The 11,879-nt window shown below is 33.6% G+C and overlaps 2 protein-coding genes across 2 annotated transcripts in view; one reads left to right on the top strand and one right to left on the bottom strand.

Annotated features, from left to right (window-relative positions):
- LOC117110147 (dual specificity mitogen-activated protein kinase kinase 4-like) overlaps positions 1 to 8,919 on the top strand; it is a gene marked incomplete in the record, with an annotated part of 14,496 nt that extends 5,577 nt beyond the window's left edge. The window contains 8 exon segments of the mRNA XM_033252757.1: positions 821 to 940; positions 1,453 to 1,572; positions 2,835 to 2,886; positions 3,665 to 3,792; positions 4,099 to 4,170; positions 5,204 to 5,352; positions 5,624 to 5,669; positions 6,584 to 8,919. Of these exon segments, the coding sequence (XP_033108648.1) occupies positions 821 to 940; positions 1,453 to 1,572; positions 2,835 to 2,886; positions 3,665 to 3,792; positions 4,099 to 4,170; positions 5,204 to 5,352; positions 5,624 to 5,669; positions 6,584 to 6,694 (798 nt within the window).
- Positions 8,920 to 10,135: 1,216 nt separating this feature from the next.
- Positions 10,136 to 11,757, bottom strand: LOC117110148 (protein BUD31 homolog; the record flags this gene model as incomplete). The annotated part of the gene is given in 2 exon segments (XM_033252758.1): positions 10,136 to 11,209; positions 11,591 to 11,757. Coding segments are annotated over 2 exon segments (218 nt in total), but the record flags the coding sequence as incomplete, so codon positions are not given.
- Positions 11,758 to 11,879: the final 122 nt, after the last annotated feature.

The following is an 11,879-nucleotide window of genomic DNA, read 5'->3' on the forward strand; positions in this document are numbered from 1 at the left end:
CAATGTTCCTTTACCTAAGATCTAGAGCTGATTAAATTTTGAAGGGTCAAGGTCACAATCAACGAAAACCAATTTTTTTATTTATATGCCTACATCCCATAGTTTTAATCACAAACTTGGGTTCAAATCCCAAAGAGTCTACTTGTTTTTTGTTTTTTTTCATTATTTGTTTTTATGGGGAGTATACAGAGAAAATTTATACTGAAGAGAATTATGATGTGGGCGGAGGTGTGCTCTCCCTGAGTGCCCTTTAATCATTTCTTATTTAGACATTCTGTTTACCAAAATTTAAATATGTTTTCAACCAATTAAAATGCTGTCTCTTATACACATCTAGATGTGTATAAGAGACAGGGGTCCTAGTCTTTTTGCTTTAGAGAGCAGCTTAGCTCAGTCAGCTAAACTTGTGGTAGCCACTGTGTGTGTGCAGAAATGTGGAGATCTCTAGGTTCCCGGTTCAATTCCCATTGCTACCCTCCTTGTGTTTCTGCTGGAGGGCTTTGGATGAGAAGTTTAAACTGTTGGTCCCATGTGTATTATGGCCCATGTGCATGTGTAAGAATGCAGTACACTATTCAGATAACAGTAGGCGATTGTCTCCCAGTGTACTGCCCAATCACCACCAGAAGGACCCCACTGGAAATCAGTTTTCAGTTATCATAGTTAATTAGGGGACATTAACCGATTTTTTTATTAGATAAGCTGTAAATGTAAAAATACAGCAAGTTTGTTTTTGAGTTTTTAATTAGAGTGAGACCTGTATATTATTGCAATTATGATGAGACACTAATTAATTTGTTGGTTCTTCCAAAACATTTAGAGAATCCGATCCACAGTAGAGGAAAAGGACCAGAAACAGCTGCTAATGGACTTGGACGTGGTGAAGAGGAGCAGTGAATGCCCGTATATTATCAAGTTCTTTGGAGCTCTCTTTAAAGAGGTTCAGTACATTCACAGAAAATACTTGATTATTCTCATAGCCCTGTTCAGTCTATCAAATTTATTTGAAAAGATAGTATGTGACTTAACTAAACCTATACAGTTAAGTAATGCCTCATGTTTCCTTGGAATGTTCACTAGTTATTTATATTTTTCTTCAGCGCTTTGATTTTTATGTAGTAGTGCTATACACAGACCTGTCATTATGACATCACATCATGACCATATATGGGCATACAGTTTTTTGTCAAATGAAATTTGATACTTTAGTCTTGACAGGGCTTTAATCCTGAACAATATTTATTATTTAAACCATCATAATTGATTTCCACCATATTTTTTAATGTAATGATGAAGTTCATAAGAAACAATATAATAAAAAAGAAATGTTTCGATCACTACTATAAAATGGAACTGGAAACTAACTAATGAAATGAACTAACAGAGGGCACTAAAATGGAACAAAATTTTCGTAAAGGTGATTCAAATTCAAAAGTTTGTTTTGTTTGTTAGGGTGACTGTTGGATTTGTATGGAACTTATGGATACCTCATTGGATAAGTTATATAAATTTCACCACCATCACCTCAAGAAGAGTATACCAGAACCAATTCTTGGTAAAGTTGCAGAAGCAGTAAGTAAATAGCATTGTCATACATATACATTTGAAGATTCCTCTTGTGTATAATTATAGCATTAATGTTGCTGCATGAGAAATAATTTTACTATTTTATTTTTAGTTTTCACTTTACCTTGTTTTGTTTTAGGCTACTTCCATCTTTATATTGCTTTTCTGATGATCTGTGTAATTTTTTTTTAAAGTTTTAGTATTTTATTTTCTGAACGCACTGCCAAATTGACATGTGCCACTGATACAAAAGTGTACTGTACATTCAAATAAATTATTATAGTTACCACAAGACAAATTACAGTTTATTTCTATACAGTATTGTACCATGATTTATACATAAAAGTATCTTCCTGTCTTTCTGTCATTAACTGCTGTAATTTTCATTGGGCACATTGAGAAGTAGAGTTGTTCCATGCATGTGCATTAGTGTGAAAAATAAGTTCCACCTTTGGAATTCACTCCATGCACACATTCAAAACTGTCCTTTATTTTAAAAATTACTCAAAACTCAAATTTTCTGTTAGTAACGTGCAAAGCGCCTTTGATAGTGCACCTCGGTCGTTTAATTATAAATTCTTATATTATTATTATAAATATTTGAGCGTTCCCAAAATAATATAGGCTTATTCCCCACAAGGTTCAGAATTTCCCGATGGGTTCATGTACCCCGAGCCTGTCCCCCTATATAATTATATATTTCCAATCAGTCCATGTTAATACTCAAAACGCCACTAGATATAGTTAAATACTCAGAAAAAGCTGTGACACTTGTTAACACTATCAGACTGACTATGTGACATTGCTACTCAGTTAAAAAAAACGCTTGGGTCATTATTCCTACTAATTCTAACATTTTGCTGTATTCCTAAAATTTCGATGAAATAACACATTTTTACTCATGTGAATGTCGTCTCCACTTCTTCAGCAAATTCTTTTGCAACAATAACTGAAAATTGACCGGGAAAAAAATTTATTTTTGAGCAATGTAGCGGGCAGGATCTAATAATTTGGAGGGCTGGAGTTGGCCTGCGGGCTGTAAGTTGAATACCGGGGGCCTAGGATATGCCAACAGCAGTAAGTAGCAATCCTTTTAAACCCGTCGTTGTTGAATGATGTGAACACATAGCTACTATTACCGCCTCTTTACAGCAGCTAGATAGTCATATACAGTACCACGCCCATACGCAATTCAGCACAATGACGCTGTGTATTATGCATTACTGTATCCTACCTTAGCTTTGATTATTTATTTCTTTTCTCTTCAGACTGTCAAAGCTTTACATTATTTGAAAGAGAAACTAAAGATTATTCATAGAGGTTTGTGAACATGATTATTCATATATTAATAATGATTATTCATATATGATTAATGATTATTCATATATTGTTAATGATTATTCATATATTATTGATGATTATTCATATAGTTTTGTGAACTTACAATACTACAGGTTATTTCCATTTGTACTTAGGTCTACATTACAGCTTTTTTTTAAATTAGAGGTAATAAAAAATACAGTCTCTATTTAAACTGTTTTTTAACTTTAAAGTCTCCAACCAAATGTTTATCAATCGCCTAACAACATACATTTATTTAAACAATGTATTTAATGCAATTAACACATTTAATATTATTTTTAATATGTTTTATATTTGTATCTTGAACCTTGGTAGAGGAATTTCATGTTCATTTTTACGTAACAATAAAAAGAAGCTTGAACTTAATATTTATAACCAATATATGTATTTGCAAACAAAGCTAATTTATTCTTGTTATTTAATGCTATAATTAACTTGTATGATCAAATAATTTCATCAGGTTTGTAACGGTATATTCCAATTATTTGTTTATAAAACAAATAAACTACTTAGCCTGACGAAATCTTGTTGACAACAAGATGAAAGCTAGCGTAAGTTAACATCAACTAATTGGTTTAATTGTTTAAAAATAATTGGAATATAATTTACTGTTACAGAAACAAGAATTATTTTGTAATACTTTTGAATTTTCTTACTTCCTCTTTTTAACAATTAAAATACAGTTACTTTTAATTTTATTATGTTTCTTTTTGTTCTAAATCACTGCATATTTTAGATGTGAAACCATCCAATATATTAATAGATGTCAAAGGTCAAATAAAGCTTTGTGATTTTGGAATCAGCGGTCAACTTGTTGATTCAATTGCCAAGACGAGAGATGCTGGTTGCAAGCCATACATGGCGGTACGTCTCCAGTTTAATAATTTTGTAATTTGTAACTTTGTATGTAGACCTATTTGTTTTATGTGGTAGCATAAAAATGTTAATCTTAATATTTAAAATTGTAATATTTAAAGAAACAAGATCTCTTTAATAATAATAATAATATTATATGCTTTAGATAGCATGCATATCCACTTAAAATGCTCTAGGCACTCAAGATTTAGAAGGTATATCTGTCACTTAACCCCTGACCTTTTAAATTGTTAAATGTATTCAATTTAATATGCTGTGATGTTATTTTAAAATATTTTTTTTCTGTCCTTGTAGCCTGAAAGAATTGATCCACAAGTGTCGACTTTTGACATCAGATCTGATGTGTGGAGTCTTGGAATAACTATGGTGAGTAACCGTCTGAAGTCCTGTCCAAAAAAAAATGTGACATGCCTAAATATGGTAATGATGACATCACATCATGAACATACATAGGCACATCATGACTAAATATGGGCATACAACAGTTTTTTTCCAAAGAAATTTTGGACAGATCTTAACAGCTTGTATGCTATATCATACATTTTTTTTCTTTCTTTATTAATACTTAACCAGGAAGTCCCACTCAGCATGGCTGATTTTCAGAGAAGTCCTAAAAGCCAAGACAAGACAATAATTATATGCATGTATATATTTTCATTTTAAATGATATCCGGAAACAATTTACAATCAACAAACCATTTAGAGAACACTTTTGGAACATTTGTTTTTTAATTAACCCAAATGGAGAACATGGCTAGAAGGAATGATGCAATTCTTGCTTCCGCCAACGAAGTGGGCAGGTTATGTTTTTGCCCGTTTTTTTTTATTTAGCTATTTATTTGACTGTCGGCAGATTTCTTCTGAACAGCCTACAGTTTTTATAAGAAATTCGTCAAACTTGACCACAATGTTCCTTTACCTAAGATCTAGAGCTGATTAAATTTTGAAGGGTCAAGGTCACAATCAACGAAAACCAATTTTTTTATTTATATGCCTACATCCCATAGTTTTAATCACAAACTTGGGTTCAAATCCCAAGGAGTCTACTTGTTTTTTGTTTTTTTTCATTATTTGTTTTTATGGGGAGTATACAGAGAAAATTTATACTGAAGAGAATTATGATGTGGGCGGAGGTGTGCTCTCCCTGAGTGCCCTTTAATCATTTCTTATTTAGACATTCTGTTTACCAAAATTTAAATATGTTTTCAACCAATTAAAATGTTTCAATAATTTTTTACGATTTAGAGATTGTGCAAAAAATAATAATTAAAAAAAAAAGATTAATGTGTATCTCTTTAATTTCTATTAAATTTGTTTATATTTCAATTAATTTTTGTAATTTATTAATTTTTTTTTTTATTTATTCTTTTTTCAATTGATTTTAAATTTGTTTTGTCAGATTGAAATATCTACTGGTAAGTTTCCGTATCCAAAGTGGCAGAGCGTGTTTGATCAACTGACGCAAGTTGTGAAGGGGGATCCGCCTCAATTAATAAGTAACGAAGAACACCAGTTTTCCCCTGAATATACTCAATTTGTTAATATTTGGTGAGTATAAAAATTTATGTTATTATTTTTAAGTTAAGTGATGATGGTCATTGATAACTATTTAGGGCGGTTTTCCACTAGGCGAATTTATTCAAGCGACATGATAAGTTTCGCTGTGAAACAATATAATGATTGGAAATCTTTATCAGTTTCATTGGGTTAATTTATTTGAAAAATAAATTGATCACAAAAAAAAAAAAAAAAAAAAATTTATAATTTAATTTAATAACTTAGTGCTTCCTTTAATGTTTTTATTTTTATTTTGTTCTAGTCTAACAAAAGATGTTTCTAGAAGGCCAAAGTACAAAGATTTATTGGTAAGAAATTTAACTGTCAGAACTATATAAACTATTAAAAGTTTTTGTAATACAACCCATTCATCATCATCATCATCGTTGTCATTGTGGTCAACATTATCTTTGTTATTCTCATCCTCATCATCTTTATCATTGTTGTTATTTTCATCATCATCTTTATTGTTACCTTTATTATTATCCTCATCATTTTTATTTCCCTCATCCTCATATTTTTCTGTACAACACTCCCTGTTTCCACATGCATGTGGGTTAGCTGTATTTGCTGTGGATTGCAGCTCTTCAAAGGTTTCTTTTAAGTGTCTCTTCCTGAATTTCTGAATTTCTGGTCGCCCTCTCTAACTTCAATAACTAATTTCTAATCGCTCATAAACAATGCAGTACTAGGGCTTTCTTACCGTTTAAGGATATTAGGATACTAATATTACACCCCACGTTATAATTGGTGGTTATTTACTGTGTTGCCATGATGTCCTATGACTGGGAACGGTTAATATGCGACTACTTGCTTCATGTGAGGAATGCATGAAAATTCAGCATAATATAATAATTATAATATGTAGGTTTTTATATAGCTCTCTATACAACTAAGTCTCAGAGCACTTTTCCACATTATTGCCCCAGTCATTGGAACGATGCCTATGGGGGAAATTCCATAGTTTGCTGCATGAAATATATCAGCACATTTTTGCACTTGAACCTTCTCAGGTACTTATTCGTACTCCTGGGTGGAGAGAAGCAGTGCAGGTAAAGTGCCTTTCTTAAGGGCACAAATGCACACAGATTGAAACCTTGTCCTCGAGGTTGGGAAACCAAACCGTTCCCACTGTGCCATACAGTGTAATTTTTTATCGCTTGATTTGTAATGACCAATATACACGTTAAAATGCTGATGTAATTATCTGTGTTTATTGCAGCGTGATAAGTTCATTGAACGATATGTAAATGAAGACGTTGGTGTTGCCGAGTATTTCAAACAAATTCTTGCTCAGGTGAAAGACTACCCTACTGTTGACCTCTGTGTATAATCAGTACTTTTGGTGGCACTTGAGGCCAAACTGATACACTGACATGAGGACTTCATTGAGCATGTGATGGGTTCCTGTGATGCACTCCATTGTATCCATGGTGAACTCCAGGACACATGCTCAGTGGCTTGCACTCATGATGTTTGCCAACGTACTCAGTGTGCCCACGGTGGAGTGGACTGTACCTATGTTCAAGAGCATCTATGATTATTTTATTGCACCTTTGGTGAATCCAGGTATGCCAATGGTGTGTAATGGTATACCACTGGTGTATCCAGGTATGCCAATGGTGCATCTCGTTGCTCACATCACAAACTAACATAATCAGAGTAGATTGTGTTAGTTCGTGGAATCACAGTAGCGCGTCAAAACGAACTCTATTGGTTGTCAAGCACTTTTGTATTCTTTTCCACACAAAAAGTCGTTAACAACAACAGCGCGTATTTTGATGCACTTTCTTGATTTCACAAAATAACACATTCTATTTTGATTGTGTTAGTTTGTGATGTGAGCGATGATCTGATATGCCAGTGGTGTGTGCTGGTATGCCAATGGTGCACACAGATATGCTCATGGTGCATTCCAGGTATGCCAATGGTGTATCCATGTATGCCAATGGTGTATCCATGTATGCCAATGGTGTATCCATGTGTGCCAATGGTGTATCAGGTATGCCGGTGGTGCCTGCTGGTATGCCAATTGTGCATCCCGGTATGCCCAAGTGCATATTATATTTGATTACCCAAATCGCAACTTCACACATGCGTTACAGTGCTCCCCCAATCTTTTTATAATTTCTTACAAGTATCAATATTGTGTGGTACCATACTTATGTTATATCATTTACTGTTGACATATCAACATTTTTTTAAACTTAAAATTATTAAACTTTAAAAGATGTTTTGGTTTGATCATTGTGTGCATTACTGTAGGATATTGGAATGAGTTTATCGCTTAACTGAGCTTTGGCAAATTGCCAGCGAATGGCAAACAATACAGGTCCTGCGATATGGCACGATGTTGTCGGTTGCCCATGTTCTATTTTGCTGCGATTGAGAATGGTCAGGTGACAGTAGTAACCCAGTAACTGTGCCCATGCTAATCACAGTAGTGTTGCATAGCATAGCATTGTAGATAATCTACAATTGGAAGCGACTTAAGTGCTCTAGGCAACTAGTTCAAACTTATTGCTGGTAGTTGCACAATTGTGATTGAAAGTTGGCATGAGAGCTACCGGTAACTAGTCAATTTCAGTCCAGTCGCAAGGATGACAAACTCCCATTCATTTATCTTTTTCACTCATAAAAGCCACACCAGATATTTACTAGTCAGTACAGTGGGTACGTGTGGATTTCCAATATTCCATGTAATAAGTTTTTTTTTCTACTTATTGAATGTGTTGCTAGTTTCAACCTAAATATATTTCTTTTTTTTTTAAATTTTACTCTCTAAATTAGGATTAAAAATTAAGACATTTGTATTATATATTTTTGTGTATATATACATTTGTATAAATGTTTATTAATGTAGAATAATTTATAAGTATATAAAGCAATGCGATAATTATAGTCAGAATTATTAGGCACTCAGTTTACAAGTTTGGGCATTTGCATATTCCAATTACACATGCTGAAGTTTCATAATTTGCATATGCAAATTAGACATGCTAAATATGTGGTCATTTGTATATGCAAACTCATAAACTCATGTATCAACATTCGCAGCAAAATCTAAAATTATTCCTGTTCTTAAATTTATTTATTTATTCATGTAATTATTCGAAACATTTAATCTCAGTGGTCTCCATTGGTTAATGGTAAAAGTATCATAAAATAAATAAATGCCATAAAAGCTCCAAAACAGTAAATATACATTATATACAATTAAAAAAATCAAAGATATAATAATGATGCCTTAAAGTTACTTCAAAAAATATTTAATTAAATATCCATTAAAACGATTAGCACCTTTCAATAAATTCAGTTGTACATTTTCGAGTGAAATATGTTTTGCCTGAAAAAGTAATAGGGGCATCCCCAGAATAGGGGTTGGCTGCAGTGTTAAAAGATATACTTCCCTTGTTTTATGGCCGAAAATAGAGGTGTCCCAAACGAGGTTTTACTCTATTTCTTGTGAAATGGTTACTTATTTTCTTTAGTAAGATTTGAAATATGAAATTGTTGGTTTAAACACCAGCTGGTTTCTCTTCCATTTTTGTTGTTCAATGCACAATTGAAACTACTTATGACCGTCTCCCTCATTTTGAGATGACAAAATAATTAATATATTATTATCAGAGTAAACCCACTATTTTAAAGAATTAATCCTTTTTAGTTTGAGATTTATTATTATTATTATTTTAGTTACTTCTGATTGGAAAATTACTGTTAAGTGAAAAATTTATTTGCTTGTTGTACATCAGATTTTTGTCAAATCATCCAAAGAATAAATTATAAATAAATTGAATCCATGTAGTTTTTGATTATTTCTTGAATGTCATCAGTGTAAAGTTGTTGTTATCAACATTTGCCACAATAATATTTGATACTAGTAGTTCTGATTTTGGTACTAAATAAAATTAACTATCTGTATAGTACTGTATGACCTATTTATGTACTACTGTATATATTCTTGTACCCCTGTATTGATATGATGGATATTATTACTGTAACACCATAGTAGGCCTGTGTCACCATAGTAGGCCTGAGTCAGGGACAGTTAACATAAAATATTAGGGAGCTTTCGATTTGTGCGATGCAATGCTAGAACAGAACCACTCGTGCGTGAACGTCCTACCCAGCGTTCTACGTTCTCTGCATACATAGATTTGGCCAAATTGCGTTCCAGAATCTACTCAACGAGGTGACCTTAACGTTCTCGCATGCGCAGATGACTTTTACTGACGTCATTACATTTTACGTCCTACCGTTGTCGTGCAATCGAAAGCCCCCTATCATCATGCTTAATACTCTCAGGACGCCCTCAAACTCTCCCCAACGATAAATTTCATCAGGTGGCATCATAAGATGCTGTCAGATTTGAAGTGCATAGATGTGTTGTGTTATGTTGAATCTGTCAAAGAAGTGCTCAATATATTCAAAGTGTTGCTCCTGCTCACATTCATTGCCTCTTTAATTTTTGGAATTATTCAAATCTGTGTCTAGCCCTTGACTCGCTAAACCTTCTAGAGGTCCGCACTCTCGCAAGCAAACAAAAATCTCCTTGAAACTAACCTCTCACCTTTTTAATTCTGTATTATCGATACTCTTGCAGAAATTAGCTTGACTAGATATGTTAAAGCTGATTCAACCACACCTCCCACACGCGACTTCAAACATGGGACCCTTAATTCCCATACCAGTAGCAATGCACATGTTTATACATTCATATTATTGTAATCGCAACTGCACCCTCCCCCGGATAAAACTGGTTCGGCCTGAGATTTTGACTGTTTAATTTGGTAAAAATATTAAAAGAGAGGAGATATTTGGATCTATCAATTGATGTGTATTTTATTAAAAACAAACAAGAATAACAGTAAAAACCTACAGATTTTACTTATGCGAACTGAATTTAGCAGGTAATTTAGAAGCCAAAATTGGTCCAGTGACCCAGAACCAAATATTTTCTGACAGGGCAACCTGCAATTTGAGATGGTTAAAATTCTCCCCTTGCCAAACCCTTAGTCTTTATCAGAACTAAAAATAATTGTAGTTCCTAGGCCTCGTATTGAAATCTTGTACAGCACAATGAGAAGTAACATGGTACCAAGGACAAGTAAATAATTGAGTATTGAATTAGTGTACTCCAGGAAAGGTGGGTGCACTTTTATAAATATAAAAATAATCCTAATTCATAAATGTGATATGAAATCCTAGATTGGTCACTAGTAAATGTTATTCTTACAAATATAATTGAAAGCCAGACACACACTGCACTGACAGTCTTCGGGCAACGCGACGAGATGTGCACAGCAGATGGCGTCGCTTTGTCAAGCGTTAGGGATATTGAAGTAGGGGATAACAGGGGCTCAAGAAATTGAGGGGGTATGGAATGCATCCCCCTGCGCACCCCAGGGAACAGTTAGTTTCTTGGGACCTTTATTAGATACAGCACTGGTCGTACGTCATTGCAACGCAGTGTGTTCACAGCTTACTATGCTAGCTTGACATTCTGTCAGCAGCTGAGCTGACAATTTAAAGTACTGTAGTACTACAGAGTGAACTGCCAAGTCAAATTCAATGCATCACAGATATTATACAATTATTTATTTACAAGAAAAAAAATATCTGTCCCTGCTTGTCTTGTGTAATAACATCATCTCCTATTTCTGTTTTTATTTGTTCCTGATTCATCAGATTTTTGGCTCAATAACGACATCACATTTGACAGCATTGGGTGATTTTGGTGAAATTATCTTTATATTGGTTCAGAATTTACTTGAATTTGTTGTAAATCAACTATTTAGCCAGAACATCCTCGACATCCGCAATGAACGCATTCTACAACTTTACCCTGAAAGAAAAATAAAATCCATTAAATAGAACTTAAACCACTGGGATATTGGTTCAATGCATCAACTGGAAAGCTGAAGGTTATTACACCACACCACCTTTATTGTATCCCTTGTAAAACCTTGTGGTAGAGAAGCTGTTGTTGTGTGCAATATGAACCATGAGCATGTAGTATTAGTGTTTTTTTTGTTTTTGTTTTTTTTTAAAGGGGAATAACGCAAAAGTTTGCCATCAACCAAATTTTGTTTATGGTTATGATGACATCACATCACGACCATAACCATAGTGTATGTAGGTGCCCTGTGATTATATATATGGGCACAGAACATTTTTCTGTCAAAGAAAATTTGATAGAGTAGTGCAGACTTAGCTTTTGACTCACCTCTTCTAGTTTGCCCTTTGGTACCCTGCAAATGCAGTTAGTTCCAAAGTTTGTATCTCTTGTTTGTATGCACCGCAAACAGCATAGACTCTCATAACCTTGCTTCTTCCATTTTGCTATGAGGTTTTTGTCAGCATATCCTTCTTTTATACAATAATCATACAATTCTATACAGAAATTTAAAAGTATTTCATATTTCAGAGGTGGATTGCTATAAAATGCTCTAAACTAAACCATATAACCAGCTTTATCACATAAGACTGCAGAGGCGTATCGACAAGTCGTGAGC

The sequence above is a fragment of the Anneissia japonica genome, unplaced genomic scaffold (genome assembly GCF_011630105.1).
Source record: "Anneissia japonica isolate Jap-2015-1 unplaced genomic scaffold, ASM1163010v1 scaffold288226_len153066_cov224, whole genome shotgun sequence".
In the NCBI taxonomy this organism is placed as follows: domain Eukaryota; kingdom Metazoa; phylum Echinodermata; class Crinoidea; order Comatulida; family Comatulidae; genus Anneissia; species Anneissia japonica.